Below are 24,855 nucleotides of genomic sequence, written 5' to 3'. Positions count from 1 at the left end.
AATCCCCAGAGATACATTAAATAGATCTTGTTCAATAAAATTTGCCTTATTTGGAGATTTTTTTTTCCGTCTTTCACTGCAGGGAGATTTCATTCCACACATCACATCTCAAAGGAGAAATATTCCTTTGTGCAGATCAGATCAAGGAGCAGCCTACTTAGCTTTTAAAAAAAGTAGAAGAAAATTGCATATAATGCGGAGGTCTGAGTCATTATTGATGACTTTTAGCGTTAAGTGCACAGGAAGGTACACCCAGCAGGGTGAAACGCTTCTTGTCGAATTGAGACGGGGAGAGATAATGAGAGAGAAATAAAGGCTCATTTAGGTTTGAGTCATCACTCCCCACTGGACTGGCGAGGAGGTGCGAGAAAAGTGGGCGTCTCAATGGAGGAGTCTGTCTGACACACGCGTGAATGCATGTCCTCACACACGCTTAACATTCAAAATAAAGCAAGCACGAAGAGAACTGGCGTATAGCTGTACAGGGCACTGGGGAGACATTCCTGTGCGTCTCGATAGGTGTGTGTTTTGGCAGCGGGGAGGGACTTCGAGCCAGTGCAGCTGTCCCACAAGAACAGCTGGTTAGTGGTGGAGTGCTATTCGTGCTTGGGAATGTGACTGCCACTGAAACATGTTGAAGCTGACTGCAATGCAACATCCGGTTAGGTGAAGATCCGCATCTGTCTGTATCAAATCACTGAACTGGTTACACAATCGACTATTCTTATTCATTACAGGCAGGAGGTCTTGCATAACTGGTGAGCTTTCAGAGAACAGAGTCACATTTCTGCTGCCGTGCACCATGTGTGCGTTTGTTTGCAAACTAATAGCCATTGATGACTGCCTGGGAGCTCATCCACGTGCTCCTTTGATGCTGAGTGTGCACCGAAACGGGGTGATGCTGGGTTTCCATGGTGACACAGGGATCTGCCAGACAGTGATGTGTCTGCTAAGAATATCAGCAACGGGTCCCGCCGAGCACGTGCATGTGTATGCGGGTCGGATGGGATGGAGGACACGCTGGATGGGTTTGGAAGGAGAAATTTTATGAGGCTAATGTTTCCAGAGCAAACCCTTTCACATAAGTACCGACCACTCCACAGCACTTCACCACCTGAGCTGAGAGACGGGAGAACAGAAGGTCGAATTAGACGGTGAGAGACAAACACACCGACGGTTTCACAGAACGCGCCGAAGGCCGTTTTCGAGAGCCAAGAGGAGACGGCGAGTGTCTGCAAGCATCTCCCACCTCCCCTTCTTTTCTCCCGTCCTCTCCACCTCCTCTCTCACTTCCACCCTTCCAGTAACCATAGAGACCACAGTTGCCCGAAGAGAGGTTTTTCTCTGAGACAGAAGTGGTGGTGTCAAATGCTGGATGTATGCATGCACACAAAAGCTCATTTTCAACACCCCCTGCTTTTTAAAGGCTCTATTTATAGGGGAAGAGTACTTTCTTCAAAAATTTTTTAGTGATGGGCATGTACTGTTACTTTGTCCATATGAAGAGAACAGGAGGATGTGGCTGTCCATGAAAATCAGTCCACAATAGGTTCTGTCATAACTGCCTTCTTTGACGAGGAAGATGCAGTTTAAGTCTATCCGTCGGGAGCATTATGAGCGGAAAGTGAAGATAAAGACAACTTTGTTTTGTTGTAGAGGCGGAACAATGCATTGTACCTCTAATTGCTGTCTGGACCTGTCCTGTTTGTGCTTTCAGCGGCTCCATGTGCAACATCTGGTCCCAGATTGCTGCGTTATATTGATAAATACCAGCTGTGAGGTGTTCAGTTCCCTTTATTGAGCAGTCATGTCTCTTTTGTTCTGCTTGGCTACGGAGTACACCTCCTGCAGCAGTCCTTACAGACCCATTCCTGATCACTGACTCATAAAAAAGAAACGCTTTTGACATTAACAGTCACCACATAATACCAGCAATAAGGCGAGCTGCAGGCTGCTGAAGTGCAGCTCGATGATTACTGAGATGGCACAGAGCAACAGAAGTGGTGAGTTGACAGGAGTAATTAAAGTAAGAAAGCTGTCCAGTTCTGTTCTAGCTTCAACAGCATTAAAACCTCGTTATACCATTAGCAATTTGAATAACACTGCACATACAATTCTACAAGGAAAACAAGTTGTACTTCGCTTTTCCAGACTGTAGTTTTGGACTTAACGGACACTGATGACACAACCAGAGATCACGGTTAAGGAGGTTTAAGTAGCTGAGCAGATGAAAATAACATCTCTTTGGCAGAACAAGGAAAGCACTTTTGGCTGGAAATGAACATAATACTGGCAAATGTGCTGTTACTAGACATGATCACCTCCTACTGTATACAGTACCTTGGATTGAAATATTTCAGACTGCGGATCATGGATATGCAAGCATCAGCAGCAAAAAACAAGACTTAGGTTAAGCAATGAACCCCAACTACCAGCATTCCTGGTATGCCCCACACCCTATTTTAAGAAGGTACTACCAAACCTATAGGTCTATTAAATGAGTCCTTTAACATCCTCTAAATAATCTGTGGACCGTTCATCTTTTTTTCCTGTTAGATTCCATGTACAGGTGTGAAACTCACACCCACAGAGCCTGCTGCTGAATTCTGATTCATGAGTTCTACTTCAATAAATACATGCAACATCCTCTCAAATCAAGAACAGGACCGATGGAGCTGAAAATCAACAGGCAACTTATGCAAAAAGCAACAAGGCATGAACATCAGAAGAAAATAAAGTGCCTAAATGTCAAAGATTAGCACACGTGATTGCTTAAACTTCTGACGGATCTGTGTTCCTTCACTGTACTCTAGCAGTCAAGAGGTTTGTTCCTCACAAATGTTCAGTCAGCTTTAATGAGTAAGTTTCTGTCACACAAGTCCCCCGCTGGCACAATAAAAAGGCAATTCAGAACAAGTGTCTTCATCATTTAAAACCTTTGTGCTCCTTCAGGATTTTTGACTCTATTGAAAAATTGTTTACTCTCAGGTAGAAGGTGAGTTCACAGTCAGCGGATAATGTGCAGGTATCTGAGGTCGGGGTATAGGAGGTTAGCTAGGAGGGCCAGCAGCCGGGGTCCATCTTTGAGACAATGTCCTGGGTAGCGAATGAACTGGACAGCCTTATTCACAGAGTCCTCTAACTCGGCGTACTGCTTATTACTGGGCATGGCTTCCAGCGTCCCCAACATCTGAAACCATCGGAAAGGAAAAAAAGAAGTTATTTTTAGGTGATAATTACAAACTAGAAAATGAAACACTTCAGGTTTTTGCATACTTGCTGTGCTTTTGCAGAGAGCTGCAAGTCAGTGGTGGGTTGAAGTCGAAGCTCGCTCTCTGATGGCACTTGAATGGACAGAAAAGCTGACAGACTGCGTACCACCACCCTGAACCTAAAGCATTGTATACATAAACAGTTAGGTTATGAACATTTGTAAATTTGTTTTACACATTTTTTACTATTTATGGACTACAGGTGTTTTGATTTACTAATGTGCAAGCCAGCTCACCTATTAGAGACAGGAGACCTTTTTCCAAGGCCTATAGCTCCGAGCAGGCCAGAGTTCAGTCTTTCTTCTCCCAGTTGAAGCAGCCTAGTTTGAAACCTCATCAGGCCCAAGACCACACCTGATACTTCAGTCAAGCCTGCCTGTGGCTGCAGCTGCTCCGCTGAAAGATTCAAGGATTTGTGCCACCACAGAAACAGCTTGGCTTCATCAGCCGGACCGCTAGAGACAAATGAAACATGTTCATATGTTTACAGCTCACAGAGGACAAACGCTACATGCTACGCAAGAGCGAGTGAAAGGGACAAACCTGGGAAAGACCTGATTGGTCCAAGTGTTAATTAGAGCCAGAGTCCTCCTCTCATTGGCTGCTGTGTATTCACTGTTGAGACGCTGCAGAATAAAGGCGTAGAGCGTCAGGAAACTGCCTCCTGATTGGCTCTCAGAAAGGAAGTCATCTACCGTGAGCTCGGGCACCTGCAGCGATGCCAACACAGGTCCCCACCTTACAGACTCTTCCTCGGCTGAATTGAAATCACCGATGTGGAAAAAAAGATTAGTCAATTTTCGGACATCCTCTCGTTCTCTTCAAATGTTTTGAAAAGAAAAGGACTAAACCAACTTTCAGGGGAAATGGTAGAACTGAAGTAAAGGGCCGCATACCCTAAACTGTTACTTACCATGGTTGAAGTACCCTGTAATGCATGCCTCCATGATGCGTGTCATGTGTCGCACTGATGCAAGGCAACGGGAGCAGGCTGTGAGAAGGGGAAGAGTTGGAAAGCCTCTCCCTTTCCTGTCCAGCCAGGTAATGACATGGGCAGCGAGTGCCTCGCCTGTTGAGACGCCCACGCCGTTGAGCAAAGCCAAAGCATCACTGAAGAGACTGCAGAACGCCATGTGCCTCTGCTCCAAATCCACCTCTGAAAGGGAACAGGAAGGAGTAGAAATAAGGCTGTAGAAATGGAGTGTCAAACATAAGGCCCAGGGCCAGAATTGGCCTGGCAAGGACTCCAATTCGGCCCAGCTTTGAAAAAAAGGAGGGCATGCAGTTTGGACTTTTAACTGTATTTTTATAAGTTTAGCAGCTTCTCCTACTGATAAAGACCTCCCCCATGACCAATCATACTACACCAAAGTAATTAAGCAATACAATAAAAAAAAAACAACCCAATTAAAATCACAGAAAGGTTCCTGTTTTGTTTGTTTGTTTGTTTTTAACAATTCTTTACAATAGAAAGTCCTGCTTTAATAAAAAAGCTTCAGAGTAAAAAGCAAAGGGATATTTTCTGCGAGCTAACAGACTCTTTCTTTCTTTTACTGAAACTCACACATTTATTTCTTACAATTACATTTATTATATTTATTATATTATATTTAGATTTTTGAGAGATTAAATGCTCAGTTAAACTTTCACTGGTCTGGCCCACTTAGGATCAAAGTGGGCTGTATATGTGGCCCACCACGTAAAATGATTTTGACATCTCTGTTATAGAAGTTTTTACTGATGGTTGAAGATTTTGATTAGCAAAATGGTGAGGACAATTCACCTGGTGGGTTGAAGGTTATGATACTCTCCAAAAGTGTTTCCAGTTGAGCCTCCAGGCTGGTGAGGGTGATGCTGCCTCCTTGCTCCAGAGTCACCAGAGATTGCACACACCAGCAAATGTAGGCTCCAGCCTTTAGCGTCTCTTCCTGATATGAAAAACAAAAAAAATAAAAAAACAAAACAAAAGAAATTGTAGGGTTTTTTCGTCTTTTTTTATTTGTTGTTATACTGTTGACTATAAAATATATATCAGTTTTCGGTAAACTAAAGGTTCCTGACTGCTAAAACAGATGAAACACTTTAAATGAATTCAGGCCGAAAATGGACGTGATTATTTTACATCATTAACTCCTATTCTTGTTTTTTTTTTAAGTTATTAAAGATGCTGTACAATCATTCCACCCTTGGAAAATAACTGTTTAAAGAAAATTGTTAAAAGCCCCAAATTACCAAGCCCACAATAAATGGAAGTAAACGATCGCATTTTGTCAAAAACCAGACTATTTTTTAGACTAGTGAGGAACTGTTTATTGCTCCTTACTGTGAGAGGAAAACCTTGTAGATAATAAGTAAAATATGTCTGTTTTACATTTACAGTGCTTTATGTGCTTCATGCTTTATGTTAAATGTATTCTTTGTTTCACAGCTTTTGCCACGTATTTCTGCTAGATCCTGAAACAGTCGTATGTAAAGTTAGAAGGATTGTACAGAGCTTGCCAATATATTTTTTTGGACACTGGATATTTTGGGAAAAATATCAGATGATGTATAAAATGTCGTACTGCAAACATACATCTAAAGCAACTACACAGATTGAGTGTTATGGACAGCACAGTGGCTCTGTGGTAGGATTCTGGGTCAAGGAGCTCTGCCATGAAACACGCGAGTTTTCCTGTCAATCTGCCCCAGACCAAGGCTCTGACTTACATCCCGAGTTCCCTGAAAGCTGCAACTGCTTAAGGTTAAGTTTCATGTGTATGTTCCAAACCTTGCACTTTTATAGCAGGCATGCCAGTTTAGTGAACTCGAGATGCTGACAGAAATAGAAGTTGTTCAAAAATTCCTATATTCTTCAACACAAGCCATATATTTTATACAGCATAATACTATTCTAATAATTATATTTTATAATTTTCTGTCATTGGTTTGATCAAGTCAAAAGCAAGAGTTGAAACGTTCTCAGAGTAATCCATTTGCTGGTTTAGCCTGCCTTAAGAGATTTACGGCACCTTAACAAATCTGATGCAGAAAACAAACAGGATTGTAACGTCTCACCTGGTGTGGAGCTTCACCGGGGCAGGGGTGGAGCCCAGCAGCACTACGGAGTGATTTCAGCAGCAGCTGAGGTGCAGAATCAGCACTGAGAAGCAAAGAGGGAGGGTAGTGGGTGCTGAAGTATCCCAGAATGCTCTGGTACGAGGACAGGTCCAGTTTGTGCCAGGGTAGAGATGTGGACTGAACCAGCAGACTGAACAGAGGTGAGTCCTGGAGGTTAAATAGGAAAAAAAAAGAAGAAATGACTGAAAAAAGGAAACAGGTCTGATTCTTGATTCTGATGCGATACCACACTAGCCTGAACTCACCTGCTGACTCAGGAGTTGTTCCTCCTTTGCCAGAAAAACGAGCATGTGGAGCAGGTATACCAACATAGTGTGGGACTCTTTCTGTGTGGCCATTTCTGACACAGCTGGATATGTTGTGGAGCCGGGAGGTGTTTGTAAGTGGTCACTCAGGACGCTGACCCAGTTAACTTCACATAACACTTCTCCCATAAACAGGAAGCAGCTCTTGGGACTTCCTCTCTCCACCTGTAGGCACAAGAAGCGCAAGTAATCGAAAAAGCGCCAAACACATCAAACCCTTTTGCTTTGGACTGTATTCAAAGTATCAGTTACAACATCTACTTAATGCAAGGTAAATATAAAATGCACATTTTAGGCTCCTGTTACTGTGAAAGTAGCTATAACAGTGTAAATATCAATACACTGATGCATTTATTTATGATAAATCATTAAACATCTCAGTAGTAGGAGTATTAAACCCCATAATGATGCACACATATCAAAAGTGTTTAAAGTTTAATATATTAGCTTGAATAATGTAATAGGTTGCTTGGTAACCTTCTTCATGCTTCCAATATCAATTTCTGCTACTCTTCAGTGTTCACAGATAAGCATGCATTATTTTCAATCTTTAAATCAGACCTTTATTATTATGAATTCAAGTATCCTATCTATGCTAATAGATTCCACAGGATAGCCTTCAAAAATTGATTGATAGGGGCCTTGAGACACAGCTTTTTTCCAAGAACAAGGAGCTGTGACTGTATTTCTGTAAGTGCAGGCTACTAATAGAAGCTGGGGCCAAGGATCATGGTCTCAGGTTAACAAGCTTCCCTGTGACATACATGTCTAAATCAGTGTGAGGTGTTAGGGGTCTAGGGGCAAAGTATCTCACACTGAAGAGTTGCTCCATGAGCTTAGTGTCAGGGTGCAGGTGTCTCCAGGGCAGGCTGCGTAGGTGTGTGTGATACAGGTAGAGCAGGTACTCCGGTGTGCGTGGTGAGGTACAGCTCTCACAGTACTGCATCATACACAGCCACAGAGCACCCCTCTGACCAGGCAGCAGACGATCTGCAACATAAACACGCACACAACGTGTAAGTAAACACATCCTTTATGGTTCTAGCTTCTCCGTGTTATTACAGCACAGACGACAAAGATCACTGCAGCTTAAACTGTTACTTATGCATACTTGCCTCTGAACTTGTGATGAAGCAGGTCAGTGATCTGAATGTAGAGGCCAACCATACATCCTGCTGCACTCGCATCCGTCTCCAGCCAGGGGTAACACTTGATGTTACTGAGATAAAGATGCAGTTATTGAGATTATTTGTCCATAATTTGCTGTTACTCTTGGTTTGTCCTCTAAAATTAGAATCAAACTGCAAATTCACCGATCAGGTCCCTTCTATTAATGACAATGAGATGTAAAGGACATACTTTATTGACGTTCTTGTGTGCCATTCAATAAATAATTAATGCATCCTTTTTTTCTGAACAATGCTACAGAAGTGCTTTATTCTGGGTAATGTGTAGAGTGATTCAGAGGTTTGAAAGATTCAATTCAGTTAAGTAATGACTATAACCTTTAATGACTGCCCTGTGAAAAGAAACTAAGAAAACTAAGAAAGATCAGCTTATATAACTACCCTGTCTAAAATTTGCTCTATCTATGCTCACATCTGTTTTAACTCTTGCTAACTGATAGCAGATCTTTGTTCCTGTCTGAGATGTGAGACACTTACCCGCCCTCGCCAGCGTCCACAGGAAAGATCCATGGCTTAAATAACTTCACAGTCTTACTGTGCAGGTCCTGCAGAGCTGTGAGAGTGCCATATTTCTTTTTCAAAATGATGCATTACAACCGATATGCACAAAACTAGAAGTTAAACTCTATAAATGATCAGATGTTTGACATGAATGTAAGCTAATAATCTGCAGCTACCTTTCATTATTTTGCTGCTGCCCACTGACTCTCGGGCGCAGCTGTTGAGCTGCACATTGATGAGGCAACTGATCAAATGGTCCCAGAAGGAAACAACGTCCTCGATGTAGGGAGTCCAGGAAGAATAGAGGCCGAAGCTGCGGAGGTCCGTCTTACTGAGACGACTTCGTAAAAAGTAGTCACTCAGCCAATCGACTGTCTCATCCACCTGTCAGCAACAAATAAAATACAAAAACGAAGATTTAAGCGTCATAAAACTGAACAAAAACACAAACTAGCATTTTCGCAAGAAACTTCGGCTTAACACGCAGCATGCTGACTCTTAATAGAGATGTGAATCACATATTTACAACGCCAAGACTACCTGCTGAGGAGAGAGGGTGATGGGGGACCTGTAGGTGGAGGCTGGGGGTGCGACACCACGGGTGGAGACTTCAGTGCTGCACACAGCTGCTTCAGCTTTGCCCTTGGTGCTGCGAGATGGAGGTAAACAGCCAAGCACTCGCAGAGTCACTTTCCAGCACTCCGGACTGAGCAGCTGGTTGGATGAGCCTGAGGAGGTTAAAAAAAATCCTTCTGTTGAAGAAGTTCCCAACAAAACACCCAAACTGATTATTCTTGATTAGTTCTGTAATCACAGCTGACATCAGCGGCTCCATTTGGAATAATCTCTTAACAAAAACCAGAAAAACAAAAGCCAAACAATGATGAATCACTCACTGACACGGACAATAAATTTTCATCTGTTGTTCAAAATGAACTGACTTCATTTTTCATTAATCAGTTTAATCGTAACTTGCATCCTTTCAGGAAGATTAATGCATTTTCTTAGATTCATTTTCTAAAATAAATAGCAGTCAGGGTCTAACGTGATGTGCAAGAAGGGAAAAATGGCTGTTTAATATAAGAGTCCAAGAAAGATGTCTCTTAAGGAAATTTTAATTCTTTACTACACTGAAGGGAAAGAAATGACAAAAAAAAATTGAGGGTAATCGCAATTTATCACTTCAGAACAGATCAACTCACTGGTCATGAGGAGGCGAAGGCAATCGCTGTAATGGTCGGGGAAATGATGCCGTAAAAGCCAGGTCCAGTGTTTGGTGAAAAGGTGAAAAGGTGTGAGAAACTCAGGCTCGGGGTCTCGGCCGCAGACGCAGAGAGCTCCATGGACTAATTCCAGCAAACGTGTCCTCTCCGAAAACACGGGATGGGCTTCATTCAGCCACTGAGACAAATCAAACTGCAGGGGAAAAGAGTCAGAAGTGGACATTGCAACTGGCACGTGGTTTGAGGTGTATACATCCCATTTCTCCATTCCACTTGCATGTGGACTAACCTTAGTGAGCAGCATGAAAACGACATCGGCGCTGTCGAGGGACAGCGATGTCACGACGTCTTGGTAGAGAAACACCAGCTGACTGGGCGCTGCGTTGGGAGTGAAGAAGGGGGAAATGAGAGGGCAAAGCCGCCGCTGCTCCAGGATAGTCTTTAGGACACGGCCACACTCCTCTGCATTTCCCTGGACAAATACCTACACACAAAATTAAATACACTTGAATTTGAGTAGTTAATCGCAGCAAATCCATCCAACATATCTATGATGTGTGTTCTTTATGTACACAATAATGCTTTATGCCCTCTATTCAAGGTGGTTAGGGTTATTTCTCTAGTACTCCAGCTGGCTCAAATACCCATTTTTGGAATTATATATTCCACACAACAATAAATAAAAACACTGCTACTCTGCAATATGTGCATGTATTTGTTAGAGCATATACACACCTGTCCCAGTACCTCCACACATGAAGACAGGTACTGACGAGTTGGTGGATGACGGAGCGTGTCCTCACATACAAAGGAGACCACCTTGTAAAAAGCAGACACACCAACTTTCTGGACTGCAGGAGATTTTTGTGCTTTGTGCATATTCACCAAAGCCCTAAGACCATGAAACAAGGTGCACGTGAGTCAACACATTCCCCATCTACCTTCATATATGTCAAATGGAAAATTCTATACATTATATAATGCATCTTCATATGAATGATATAAAATCTGATTGTACTGACGTGATGAAGTTTTCAGTGTGAACGGCAGCCTGGGCCAGGATTTCAGGTGGTGGAGCCATAGCATCGGTTTGAAGCTTTTTGATGTCCCTGCGCAGTGATGTTATCTGAGTCTGCACTGCCTCCTGCTTCTGCACATGCTCACACTACAAATTTACACACACACACACAGACACACACACACATAGATTAATAAAACATACCAAAGCTGTAACTTAAAACGTGGCTAGCCTGCAGTGTGAGAGGTCTTACTGTGACAGTGATGTTTGCAGCTCCTTGGCATGGCTGTCCACTCTTCCCTTTACACTCCAGGGTCATGGTGACTTGCTCTGGTCGGTTCTTAAACAGTAAAGGAAGGCTCTCCAGCAGCTCCTGCTCCATTGCCACCTGCTGGGCTTCACGTGCTACAGCAATCCTGGTGCCAAGATAAATTATTTGGGAATCTGCATGCGGCTTGTTTATGTTTATAGATAATTCAAAATAAAAACTTTTATTTTATGATTTACACATACCTGGCTTGATCTTGCAAAATGCTGAGGTCCTGCTCTAACAGTTTACAGGCAGCTTTACAGTCAGTGAGACAGGCGGTAGGCACTTCAGGTACTGGTGACTTCAGCTTATGCAGTTCAGGAGCTAAACGGGGAACTGGATGTTTCTGCAGATTGGACAGGATACGCTCCCTTGCTGAATTAAGACAATATCAAATGCAAGCATTTTTAGATTTGGAAGTAGAAGTAGATTGTGGCACATATGAAAAGTGAAACAAATACACGTGTGTACAGTTGGTCTACATAATTTTGGTCTCAAAGATAAAGGAGAAAAGGGAATTAAATCAACAAGAGAACAATTCTTTATTACAGGAGAGTTTCTGACATGTAATAGCAGGAAAAACACTAACAAATAAAAAGTGAAAATGTCTCCTGTGAAAATATATTATTTATTGTTCTGAAGCTGACACACAGTATATAAACTTCTTACAGAATTGCATTTTTGGTATCTGTATTTTTTTTTTTTTTTCAAATTAACCCCTGCTTAATCGTTTGGCTATAAAGCTTGGCTCCGTACCATTGCTGAGGCTGGTGTAGTCAGTGAAACCAGAGGTTTGAGTCTGGAGGAATGTTGGCTCACTCTGCACCTTCTTCCAAAGAGACAAAACTTCCCTCTGATCATATTGTAGACGCTCCTGGTCCACATATTCCAGCCAAAGTTCCTACAAAAACCCCCCAAAAAACAACACAAAACAAAAACAATTAATAAATGGATAATATATTGTAACATATATATTAAAAAAAATATATACTCACCTGATGCCGCTGCATGACCTGTGCCAGTCTGTGTGGTTCATACTCTGGAGGAAGAGAGGGAAGATACACTTCTTGCTTCTGCAGAGTCTCGTCATCCAGCCACACAGAAAATACTCCAAACAACCTGTAGACAAACAAACAAGCAGCTGAGAATTTAGAGCCTGCCATAGCCTGGAATATAGGAAATGATCTTTGAACAAAAAATAAGAAAGATTTTATAAAAGCTCTGTGTCAGGATCAGCACCATACCTGACCAGTTCTGTATGTAGCTGAGGAGAAGTGAGGTAAGGTGGTCCGGGATTATTGGGGGTTTCGTCACCCTGGTCTGATGAGGGTGTGTTCGGTGGGAGTACCCGGAGGGCCTGACTGGCAGCGTGGTGGAAGTCAGACACTTCCTGTATTCTCTGCCTCAGATCTCGGAGGAAAGCAGCCTGGGAAGAGGCCTGGAAGAACCTCTTGCCGATACATCCTCCTGCAGCCAGCCTGTTAGAGAGACATGGACAGATAGATACAGATTCTGCCTATTCTCTGCTTTCTTTGACTGGGGATCATAACACATGAGCATGTTTATCATACCCGTACTCAGGTCCAGGCTGTCTAAGGTAGAGCTGCAGGAATTTCTGCCAGATCAGGGGTAGGAGGGGGTGATCAGGTGGTGTAGCTGCGGCCTGATATGCCCAACGATATACCTGAAGCCTCTGCAGAGACGGGGCTACCGGCAACTTAAGCCTCTGTTGAGCCTTCTGGCTCAGAAACAGAAATATTGTTAACATCATCTAAACACAACATCCAAATCATTGAACAGCAGTAGACCAGGATCCTAAGTACTTTCTATGATATTTCTGCTCTTTAGTTTTGCAAATGTCACATCATGTGATGAGATAATGAACCTATTACTGATAAACTGTCTACCTTTAAGGCTTGTTCGGGGGAGATATTAAGCTCTGACAGGAGTTCATGCTCAACACAACGCCTCAGCTGAGAATCTTCCTCAAACACACCCTCCATATTCAGCACCATCCAGGCAAACCAGATCTAAAGAAAACATAAATGTTAACAGGCCAGTGAGGATGGAGAATTCTACTAATATGATCAATTGTATTTACACATGCGGCTGTTGCCTTGTTGTTTCTCACCTCAGCACTCAAAGATTGGCCCTCGATGAAGGAGGGTGTGGCATTTCCAGAAATCCAGCCAACCAGAGAAGAGAGCAGACCCCGGTCTCCATGATAACCCAAAGCAGTCTGCAGAAAGTATGAAAAAGAGTAAAAAAAAAACAGAACTCCGCCCAAACATTGCTGCTAATTAGCTTTCCTCACCTTATTCCCGGTCTGTTTGGTTTGTGTCTCATTAAATATTAATGTGAAGTTCAGAGGTTGCTTAATCATGCAAATCAAACATCACTTTGTAAATACCTTATGTTGCTGGTACAGGAGTTTTTGGACACATTCCTCCTGGTGGTAAGTGAAGGCAGCGCAGCAGATCTGATCCATGAGGAACAGGACTGTTTTGTCTCGGTACCACAAGTTCTGTTGAGTCAGAATTCCCACCCAAAACTCCAGAACTGCTGCAGCTCCAACAAGGCCTGGTTTCGAACTTTCTACCACATGACTCTGAAAGATGAATTAGAAAATGAGTAATGAGTCCCAAAGTAATAAGGACTGAATTATTGAGTGTGTTTAAATGTAAAAACCCTTCTAACAGGGTTTAGCTGCCTCAAAATTTGTTCAACTACCCCGAATAATTAAATTAAATAGAACTTTATTTATATAGTGCCAATTCACTACCACAGTCAGCTCAAGGTGCTTTATATTATAAGGTGTCGACCCTATAATAATAGAGAGAAAACCCTAACAATCAGATGACCCCCTATGAGCAATATTTGGTGACAGTGGGAAGGAAAAAACTCCCTTTTAACAGGAAGAAACCTCTAGAAAAGGCTTAGAGAGGGGCAGCTATGTCGAGGGTGAGGAAAATACTTGGTAATTTAATTACTGTTTCATAGTAATTTAAACAACAAAAAATAAATGCACATTATTGCATTTTCCCAGACACACAATAATTAAAATCTGCTTCTTTTCCATATTTTTTTTTTCCATCGTTTCTCATATAAATTCAGGAATCTTGCACACAACATGCACAAAAGTTTCACCATGCACCTGAATGACACTGTTCAGCAGACGGACGTTGTCTCCATAACTGGTTCCAGTGAGAAGTGGCGCCACTCGATGCGTGACCTGCTGCGTCATGCCCTGAGGACACACGCTGTCGTACTGCAAGAACAACTGAATACAGCTTACAAACCTGCCATTAACAAAGAGCAAGACAAGAGATGTCGGAATAAAGTCAGTGCTCGAGTTAGCTGCAGATTTTACATGTGTTACGAAGGATGCCTGTTTCTTACTGAGCGTTGTTGAGCAGGTAGTAGCTAAGAGGATAGGTTGGGGGTAGGATGTTATCTAACAGATGCACAGCAGCTCTCAGATGGCGAGACTGAATCAGACTTTTCAACAAGCCAACACCATCAGTACAGAAATGTTCCAGGCTGAAAAAATAAAGACAAAATCCACACAAGATTATTCAACTTATACATGTGATTGCCATACAACTAAAGTTAGAAACCTCGCGCATCTACACCTTACATAATATACTGTAGCTATATTAGCCCCTGATACACTTTTGCTGAAAAGCAAGAGTTCTATTTGCAACATTAATTCATTAATTAATGTTGTATATCAAATTGTGTTAAATTATTTTATCGTATTTTGTATTATTTAGAGAGGGGCAGGGGAAAAACTGATCAGGAAGGCTGGCTCTGTGGTTGGCATGAAGCTGGACACTCTGGTGTCAGTGGCAGAGAAAAGGACACTAAAGAAACTGCTGGACATTATGGACAATGCTGGGCATCCTCTGCACACGGCCATAAACAACCAGAGGAGTCTGTTCAGTGACAGGTTGCTTCTCCCAAAGACAAGAACCAACAGACTTAAAAACTCCTTTGTCCCACACGCCATCAAACTGTTTAACTCCTCTCTGGAGGGAAGAGGGAGGGGAAACAGGAGGACAAAGGAGGGGGGAACAACTAAGCTGTAGTGCCTCTCCACTTCACTGTGCAATTACCTTTTGTGCAATACTTTTTGTTAATAATCAGCAGTGCAATAGACTCCATATTTGAAATGTGCAATTCACTTGTATTTTTATTTTTATTTTTATTCCTATTTATTCTATTTATCCCCTTTGTATATTTTATCTATATATGTCTTTGTATTTATATATGTGTGTATATATATATATATATATATATATATATATATATATATATATAATATTCTTAACTCTGTAACTTCTGTCGGTGCTGTGCTTTTTGGAAAACAAATTTCCCAGAGGAACCCACCCGAGGGATTAATAAAGTTTTATCTAATCTAATCTATTTTCAAATTGTTTTTGCCTTTCTTGGGTAAAACAAGGCTGAGTTTTCCAAAAACTACACCCATCTCTAACCAGTTCAATCCTTCACAATGTGTAAGTCAGCCGTAAATGTTCTCCTAGTGTGTGAATACAAACCTATGTCCCACGGTTGTCATTGCAATGGACAGGTAGCATCCAATCGGTATGCCTGCTTTTACAGCCCTCAGAACAGAGTGCATGCTAGGAGAGTGCGTAAGCTCTGGAGGTGGGTTGGATGCCAAAGCAGGGACCACCCAGGCTCCTTTAGGGTTCTGAGAATTGCCATGAAGCTTCAGCCTCAGCAGCAGCTGCCATGCCCACTGACTAAAGGATGCTTCAGGAGATACGCCCAAACGAAGGACACTTGCAAGGTAAGAGACCTGAAAGGAGATAGAAAGAGAGAGAATGATGTGTAATGCAGAAATAAGCATTAAAGACTTCAGCAGATGTGAGGCAAGTGTAAATGTGTCACCTGTTTGATTCCCTCTGATATGAGCCCACTGTATGGTTTGTCTGTAAGGTACTTCTGATAGGCTTCAGCAACCAGCAGTGCCACCTCATTGTGGAGAATTGAAGGCAGGAACAAAGAGCCATCCTACATAAGGAAACAAGGTTAGTGAAGGTTGGTAGTGACAAACTCACGAATGCACTGTCAGGAGTCTAAGACATCCTCTCTACCTGAGTGTTGAACCCCCAGTTCAGACCCTCAAGGATGACACAGGCCAGCCGGTTCTCTACAGCTGACAGAGGATGCTGAAGGAGCCACGCTCCAATCACGCATATTTCTTCTTGCTGCGGCTGCCAAAGACTCAGAGGCAGCTCTTTACACAAGTACAAAGCCACCTACACACACACGAAACGTGCAAATAAAAACACACGAGTGTCACATGGATCAAATTAAACATTTGATGACTAAAAACGATGTACAGCTAAAACCTTTAATATGAAATCACAATACCAACCATTCCCACAGTCTGTATGGTGTCCCTCAGTCTCTCAAGGAGCACCGAGATAACATATGGGTGGGCTGCTGCTATAGCAGCCAGTAACTCCCTCCCCACCTTGGAGTAGGTTTCTCTGGTGGACACGCTCACATAAGAGACCTGAAGCAAAAATGAGGAAATGGATGTCAGGTGGAGACAGTACAGATCCTAATCAGGGATGATGAATTGTGTTGTGTTACAAAGTTGATACTAGTTTCAGAAAAATTAGCCCCCCCTACCTGGTAAATCAGGAGAGTTATAGTGGTGATGAATTGTGAGTCAGAGCGCTGAGTGGGTGTCGCCATTTGTGCTAATGCAGTGAGGAGCGAGATGCCGTCAGAGCTGTTCACCTCACACAGCCACTGTTCAAAACTCGCCTGATGCTGTGGGTCTGTATCCGAGAGAAAAAATAAAATCACAATGACAACTCCAGACTAAGAAGACCGACATGATGTAACTTTAGATCCAGGAAAGAAGCACAATAGAAAATGAGTTTAACAAGTTTGTTCAAAGCTCAAATTGAATGTTTTTGGGATATTTTAAAAAGTTCCTTTTTAATATGATGATGAAACTGAGTGGACACTTCTGTGCATTAACATATTCAACAGACAAGTTTTAAGGATGTGAAAGCTAAAATTTTGTGTATCTTATGTGTGTTTAATTGTACCTCTGAGAGCCTGAATGCAGGAGTATGTGTCACCAGCTGTGCTGAGTGTTTCTAGCCCTGCAGTCTCTGCGCTCTGCATAACATAAAGGATCTTCCAGAGCATGGAGCTGGACAAAGTCCCATATGGCATCTCAGACATAAACAACCAAATGCCCAGCCTGTAGAGGATGAACACACAAAATAAATATCAAATATCAAAGTCTGTAAAGTAAATTGCTCCCAGTTAAAATGGAAACTTGAGGCTAACTCCTCACCTTTTGTTTCTGAGTACATGTAAAACAGCTCGGAGGAAAAGATGATCATATTCTATCTGCAGTTTTTCCAAAGACAGAGAGTGTACTTGAGAGCTAGATCCAGCGGCATCAGTCACACTCACGTACTGGGCCCAGTGATCACTCACATAGCAAACTGTCATTCTGGGGGAGAGCAGAAAAGAAAAGCCAAACATAACATTTTATTAATGCATCCTCTGACTTTGTGATATGGCCTGAGAAGTGTCAGGACATAGAAGCTGCTTATGTGCTTGGCGAACTGACCGTATGATGTGCCCTATTCGTTTGACTAGCTGTCTGTATCGGGATCTGTTATAGGTTTGTAGACCGAGAGCGAGAATTTCAATGAGCGAGGAAGCGAAAGCAAACACCCGCATCATCTTCTGACTGGAGCAGGCCTGGGGCTCATACACACCTGGGGACAGACGCACCTGTTAGTTCACACCGTGAGTCAAACAAACTAACAGACAGATGGGTCAGACTGACTCTCTTACCCTGCTTGCTCATCCCAAGCATGTATGAGTAGAGCTGCTGGAAGGGGAACTGGGTAATCAATAAAATCAGATCTTCCTCACATAGTAGCAACCAGCTGGTTTCTGGGTCCTCATCCTAAACACAGAAGACAACAATGTCGTTAGGGGCCGACTTACTACATGTTGCGTGTATTTGCAATATGCTACGACTGGCATTTTTTAATTTTTGTTTTTTTGGCAAAATATAAAGCAGAAGCTACTTGCTTTTTTTTAACAGTACACAGTAATAACATGTTGAAAAATAATCACAAATGTGTTTTTTAAAATAATGTGACTTTTAAAAGCTTTGAAAACACCACAGTTCCTAGGCAACACATTAGTACTGGCAGCAGTTGTGGTTTTAAGCCAGCAGACTGATATTTAAATGGTCATAGGTGTTCATTTAGCACAACTTCTCCGTAGATCATTGATGTGACTCAAGATCAGAAGACAGACCAGAACATTTTGTTTTAAAAAGCACTCTCTACAAATTTACAATCTGTGACAGCTCTTCTTTACAAACAAGCAGACTGAAAATCTATTACCGCCTGCATCATAACTGGTGAAAGAAAACAAGAAAAAGAGACCCTATTTTCAGAGACTATAACATTTTGATACTTCTTAAAAACTTATTGGTTATTTCCAATAAACATAATAGAAAATGTATCTGATTTTAAGACCTGTTGCTTAGCAGGTCCTAAAATAAGATAAATACAACCTCAGATGACCCACTACACCATGTCATTGTTTATTTAACAAAACCAAAGCTAAAATGGAGAAGCAGTGTCTAAAAATATCAAGTAGACCCTCACTGCTTCCACAGGTATTGAAAGGGTAAGTAGCAGTCAGGTGCTGCTAATCAAATGCAATTGATTAACTGATCATCGGCAAGTATGAGCACCTTTATAAAAACAGAAGTTCTGGCAGTTAGCTGGTCTGGAGCGTTCAGGTGTGTTAACACAATGTCAAGGAGGTAAGACGTCAGCATTGATTAAAAAAAAAAAAAGAAAAGAAAAAAAAAGGACTTGTTTCTACTAATTAACCTGGGAAAAGAAATCCATTATTCAGTAAGAAAGTTCATGACAGTACAACGAGAAGACTGAACAGGCATGGAGTGTTCACGGAGGAAAGCGTTTCCTCTCTAAAAAAAGAGCAGGATGGCTGAGGTTTGTAGAGCTACATCTGAACAAGAGTGCTAATTTTAAGACCTGCTGACTTCCTGTAAATTTTTTTGTGTGTTCTGATACATAAAACCTTAAAAAAAAAAGAGGATGAACTTTCTTTCTCTTATTTTGTAAGCATGTATGCACCAAAACTGGCCACATTTCACCTAGAGGGCACCAAGGAACCATCTACGGGGCAGACAATAGTCAGTGAGGAGTTAATGTACCTACATTTATTTACAGCTGCTTCTGAATGATATTTTATATAATAATAATAATTTTATTTTCACAAATAAGCTAACAATACTGCATGAGAAGTTAAATTAAAAAAAAACTTTTTTTTTTTTAAATTTAAAACTATTTTCTTTTTATTGCCATGTCATGTTTACAATTTCTATGGTACAAATGTACATCTGAAATGGTTAACTTGCACCTCGTACTTTAAATGATTCACTGTTGTTGTTTATTGCAAAAAGAAGTGAACTGTGCCTCTTTCTTCAAAATGAAATTGTTACATTAATAAACATACCTCCTCTCCACCTTCATCCACTAAGGTCCAGTTGCCAGATTCTTGTCCCGAAGCACCTGAGCTCTGGCTCTCACACGGCTTCATGTGGCCCAGGAACTCTGCACGATGTCTGAGTCAAAACAAGCAAAAAAAAGCTACACATTCTGAGATCTTAGACTGTTGGCCCTTAAAAAGATGATGTGGATTCTCATGAAAGCCAAAAGCATAATTTGCAGTGTATAGCTCACAGTCAGAGGGTGAAAAGAAGAAACTCATGTAGAGACTTGCATTTTTACCTGGCAGGTGACATTAGAATGGCCAGAGCTTGCATAAATTGCTGAACTCCAGAGGTGTTCCCCCAAACTTGGATCTGGGTAAGATAATAAAGAAGAACTCTACTCCTCTGTATGTATAGCAATTGACGTGATAAAATGATAAATGACAGGCGTGTGTTCCTAACGAACCCGAAGGAAGTGTGCAGCCCACTTTCCCACCCCAGCAGGACAGCACAGAAGATGGCACAGGAGGTACAGGTGCTCCCCTGACCCTCCAACATGCAGCAGGACGGCGACCTGGAGAATAGACCAGGAATACATGAAGGATTGCAACAACAAATTGCCTTGACCACTGGGGCAGTAAATTTGAAAAATGGTTTGGGGTTTGTGTGTATACCAATCTCTCAAGCCAGTGATGGATGTCTGACTGGAACTGTGTGTCATCAAGGACTCTTCGTGTGAAACTAAACAGGACGCTGATGGCCTCTTTCAGAGGTTGGAGAGAACACGGCTGTGTTTGGCCATCTAACTGAAAATCTGAGACAGCAACAGACAAAACTGATGTAACACATACATTTTACACTAGTAATATCAGAAGTACAGGTAAAATAATTCTTCCCACCTTTTATAAGACTGTACAGGTATGATTCCACCTGCAGACGTGACAGCAGAGCGGTGTACGCATGCAGCACGACCTTTTGATGGAGCAGCTCACTGCAAGCTTCAAACAGTCTTCTCAGCTCAGCCTGCACACTCTCACTAAACTCTGCCTGCTGGAAGCGGTGATACCCACATACCTTTGTCTGATCTGCACACACACCCTGTAGGATAGAAATTATAAGTGCGAATGCAATAGTGGGACATTTGATCTTTCTGTACTATAGATGTTTTGTAAAACACACCTGAAGTGTGAGCTGTTCATCTCTGAAGCTCCACAGACGATTCTGTGTGCTTTTGCACTCAGATGACTGTGTGTGAAGCTGTGTGTGCGACTGGGTCAGCTGTCTGCGGCAGCGCCAGTAGTTCTGCAACAGTTCAGTCAGTTCGTGTTTCTCCTGCCGCGCCAGAGCACAAAACTGTGCTGCACAAACCTCAACCCCCTCCAGCCATGCTCGCAACCCTCCGCCTGGCTCCCAAACACTCAGCTGCTCCAGTGAGAACGGCTACAGAGCAAAAAGATTGAATAATACAGTAATACAGACCATTTTATTGTAAATAATACTTAGCATTAGCAATAAATTTGATCTCATGGTACATTAGATCACCTGAACCTCTAAAGCTGTTTTGGGTAATTCTGGGTAGAGTTTGCTCCGAGAAAGGTCGGCCACGGACTCCAAAGGCCGCAAACTTGGAGGAGAAGATTCCTGCTCAGGAAGTGCCAAAACTGCAGGTTCCTTTCCACATGTTTCCACAGCTTCCCCACAGAACTGTATCACTGAAGCTTCTTCTAGTGTAGGAAGAGACGGATACAGTGCTGGGGCACTTGGGACATTTGAAGCTTCAAACTGAGTTAAAACACACAGCTGATTCCATGACTGTTCATCCTTTTCAAGCTCAGTGGTTTGTGGCACAATTTTAAGCCCAGCCCCCTGAGCTTCCTGCACATCAGCCCCCTCTTCCTCCTTTTTGGACTCTTGCACTGTGACCTGTGATGTCACTGTTGAAGAGTTCAGACTTGGCTGTAGAGTCTTACTCAGCAATGATGCTGTGTTTTCTGCCTGTTGCTTCTCAGAGGGCAGGTCTGATGACTGTGCTGTGGCTTCAGGACTCTGAACAGTGTCTATCTTATTCTCCTCCTTCTCCTTTTCCTGATAGGGCAGACTCAGGGGGATCTCAGTGAAGTCAGAAGTGGAGGCCTCAGGTACAGCTGAGGGAGCTGGGGCTCTTTTGTCTTCCTCTGCCTGCTTCTGCTTCCTGACCAGCTGTGTGCAAAAAAAGAAAAAGAAAAAAGAAAAAAATCAACAATGACGCATCAATTTCTCCTTGGAGGACAACCAAGTTTGTGTAACAGCTTTTTACATGTGACCATAGTCATGTGAGTACAGAACAAACACTGTTATGAATGTGCCAAAAAAATCATCTGCATTTGTAATCACGGATATTTTTGTTGTTTGGATGATATTGGTATGTTAAATGTATGTGTTTTGCAAGTCATTTGATTTATTATCAATCTCTAAAGAATAAAAGTACAGACTGAAAGAAAAAAAAAAGGAAAAACAAAGTGCCTTCACAACAGCTTCAACTTGCATTGGTACACGCTCCAAGTCTCTGGGAGGATCAAGCAGGGATCAAGCTGTATTTTCATAGGATAGCTACCCGTGTGGTGTTTTGGTGACTAGGGCAGAGTGTCTAATATTTCAGTTTTCAGTTTAAAATCTCCCAACAAGGTTTAACAGAGATGAGACCTGGCCACTGCAAAAAACCACAGCATATGACTCACATCATTTACAAAATAATCAAACCAATTTACTGAACCTCTCTGGTTCCATGGATGGGGTTACTATACTTACTGACTATAACTGATAGTTCCTCTTTGCTTTGTGATTTGTTTTACCCTCATATGGCAGGAAATTGCATGTTCAGCAACAACCCAGGAACCACCAAAACTCACGTGGCTCTGCCATGAATGGGAAAGTGTTAGAACACTAGTGTCACTGTCCACAGTGAAGTGAGTTTTACATTGTCATTGCGAGGTTGCCGACCAAGAAAGAAGCTCCTGTTCTAAAATCGACACCTTCAAGATCAACTGAAATTTGTAGCTGCCTACACGAAGAGGCCAAATGCTCTCTGGTTTTAAAGTAAGATGAGACAAAATTGACTTATTTGAACAACATGACAAGAGGTATGTTTGGAGAAGTCAAGGTGAAGCTTTCGAGCTGAAGAACACTGTATCAACTGTCAAGTCTTGTGGGGGTAGCATCATGCTCTGGGGCTGTTTTGCTGCCAGTGGTACTGGTACATTGCACAAATTGGATGGAATAATGAAGGAGGACCACTTCAAAATACTTCAACTTTGATTTTAGATGAAGTTTCAGCATTATCCAAGTTTCAGCTAGATGGCTGAAACTTGGATAATGCTGGGTGTTCCAAATGGACAATGATCCCAAATACACATCCAGATTTGTTTTAGAATGGATAAAGCAGGTTAATATTAAGCTTCTGGAATTGGCTCCCGGAAGCCCCAAACTTGACCTTACTGAAAATTTGTGGACTAAGCTTAAAAGAACAGGAAACTAGGTAACTTAAATGAACTCTACCAATTCTGCCAAGAAGAGTGGTCAAATATTCAGCCAGAATTATCCCTGAATCTTTGTTGATAGGCACAAAAAGTGTCTGGTAGAGGTGTAATTTGCTAATATTATTTGGATATGTAAGAGCCTGTATGTAAAATTTTGACATTCTGTGGATTAGTGAAAATCTAAAATAAACTGAAGTGTGTGTACCTAATTCTTGATTTTTTCTAAACTCATTTAAGATGTATTCTGTACAATCATCAAACCTGAAAAAGAACAGTTTGAAAAAACAAAAAACAAACATTAAAAGCTCAAAACTACAATGACAATCATGCCCATAATGAGTGATTATAAACTGTCATGGGAAAGCAGCAGATCCCCTCTCTAGATGGTTCACGGTTTCAATACTTTCATTCTTGTCACCTGTCTGTATCAAAGTGGATACCTGCAACTGTTCCTACATGTGAAGAGAAATGTATTATACTGGGGTGTTCACTCTGTTTGGGACGTTTATACTTTGAAGGCCCTTCATTCCCTCATGAAAAGTGAAGAAGGTAAAGAATACCTGTAAGGTACTTGGTTTAATCACCTGAGATTTTCCGCTGGCCTTTGCTTTGTTCTTCTTTGGTCTCACAGCCTCCATTTTTAGTGTCTGTTCGTGTCCGCATCAGCTGTTTTTAGATCACTCTCACAAACAGCTGACTGAGGAGTTTCCTGGTGGAAATGATGCCGATCACCTGAAAACCGCTGATCAGCTGAGCAGTCATTATAGGTGATCTAAATATACCAAAAACAACAGGCGACCATTAGCTGGAACAGACAGCGAGGTATTTCCTGTGATAAGCACACCGTGGCTGGTTGTGCTGACAAGATAAACACAGTCACTGACTGTAAACAAAACACACTTTTATATTCCGTTGACAGGATTCATCTGCGGAGAATATCAAGATTAGCAGGCCACCTAGCGTGAACAAAATATTCAGACAGCACATTTTGGGGAAAACGAAACCTTGAAGCCCCAACGAGGTACAGTTGGTGACACTGTACGAAGGCTAAGCTACGCTAACGCCGAGCCACTCGCCCGTTAGGCGGTGTTTCTATTGAGTTGTTTATTTACCAGCGGCTCTCGGTTTTCCGTGCTGCTGCTCACATAATAAGAAATCAAATTTCCACTCGTCCCAGAGAGTGAGACGCAATGACAGCCACGTCCGCTGCCAGGTTGCTGTTTGTTTTGTTTGTTCCAGGAACTCCTCGATCAAAATCTCTGATCACGTGACTGCTCCACCTCTCTACGGAGTAGCAGATGGGCCAAACCTAAAAGGCAAAGACGATTTTCTGTCAAATGTTCATACTTTAGTGACGGGTGTCAAACTCATTTTACATCGCGGCCCGACCAGTGAAACTCCCCTTTCTGTCAGTGTAAAGAAGTTACACATTTAACTGTTTTTCTACACGATAAAGAAAAATCTGCTGTGACAAACAAAGAATCGTGTCAGCACGACTCTTTGGACTTAAACTGTAAGAAACTGTAAGACACTGCGCCAAATGGCTCTAAGCTACATGCAGACATTTATGAATCGCTCCTGTTCAAAGACACCTTGTATATAGTTTATTTTATGTAATATTCATACTACTGCAATGTAAATTGAGTCTTTTCAAGGCAGCAAATGTTTATTAAGTGTTTTCCTAAAAGCCTTATTATGCATTTACTACTAGGGACAACACGTGAGGTTTAAGGTATGGACAAGTGTAAAACCTTTAGCCCTCCACAATGGAAAATGGCTAAAAATAAAAACGGGTATCATTGTATCCAGCTCTGATTTTTTTTAATTCTGGACTCAGCTTTGCAGTCTCCGATATCATT

General features: G+C 42.0%; 1 protein-coding gene across 3 annotated transcripts; it reads right to left on the bottom strand.

Annotated features, from left to right (window-relative positions):
- Positions 1 to 1,407: 1,407 nt before the first annotated feature.
- Positions 1,408 to 24,271, bottom strand: epg5 (ectopic P-granules autophagy protein 5 homolog (C. elegans)). Of its 3 annotated transcripts, none has more exons than XM_006784789.2 (46): positions 24,109 to 24,271; positions 23,581 to 23,768; positions 21,024 to 21,680; positions 20,661 to 20,921; positions 20,381 to 20,579; positions 20,156 to 20,295; positions 19,948 to 20,055; positions 19,780 to 19,853; positions 19,505 to 19,613; positions 17,795 to 17,909; positions 17,565 to 17,715; positions 17,283 to 17,444; positions 17,029 to 17,186; positions 16,601 to 16,752; positions 16,341 to 16,481; positions 16,057 to 16,221; positions 15,851 to 15,973; positions 15,496 to 15,758; positions 14,336 to 14,476; positions 14,091 to 14,235; positions 13,347 to 13,544; positions 13,068 to 13,175; positions 12,844 to 12,966; positions 12,508 to 12,674; positions 12,181 to 12,414; positions 11,932 to 12,055; positions 11,693 to 11,837; positions 11,140 to 11,311; positions 10,880 to 11,042; positions 10,631 to 10,773; positions 10,344 to 10,500; positions 9,898 to 10,092; positions 9,588 to 9,801; positions 8,926 to 9,113; positions 8,562 to 8,769; positions 8,362 to 8,437; positions 7,813 to 7,916; positions 7,512 to 7,687; positions 6,638 to 6,862; positions 6,330 to 6,539; positions 5,056 to 5,200; positions 4,186 to 4,428; positions 3,816 to 4,029; positions 3,509 to 3,727; positions 3,277 to 3,391; positions 1,408 to 3,190 (listed from the first exon to the last, which is right to left on the bottom strand). In XM_006784789.2, exons 2-46 carry the CDS (start codon positions 23,632 to 23,634, stop codon positions 3,008 to 3,010), a joined length of 7,767 nt encoding a protein of 2,588 aa, XP_006784852.2. In that variant the 5' UTR covers positions 23,635 to 23,768; positions 24,109 to 24,271; the 3' UTR covers positions 1,408 to 3,007. The 3 variants fall into 3 exon arrangements, with proteins under 3 accessions (XP_006784852.2, XP_087705220.1, XP_087705219.1); XM_087849094.1 differs by having other exon boundaries at positions 21,030 to 21,680; XM_087849093.1 differs by lacking the exon at positions 24,109 to 24,271 and adding an exon at positions 23,897 to 24,085.
- Between the last annotated feature and the right edge of the window lie 584 nt (positions 24,272 to 24,855).

This window comes from Neolamprologus brichardi, chromosome 12 (assembly GCF_056152115.1).
Source record: "Neolamprologus brichardi isolate AB-2024 chromosome 12, ASM5615211v1, whole genome shotgun sequence".
Taxonomy (NCBI): Eukaryota; Metazoa; Chordata; class Actinopteri; order Cichliformes; family Cichlidae; genus Neolamprologus; species Neolamprologus brichardi.
Note: the sequence above shows the minus strand (reverse complement) of the source record. Positions and strands in the feature narration are given on the sequence as shown.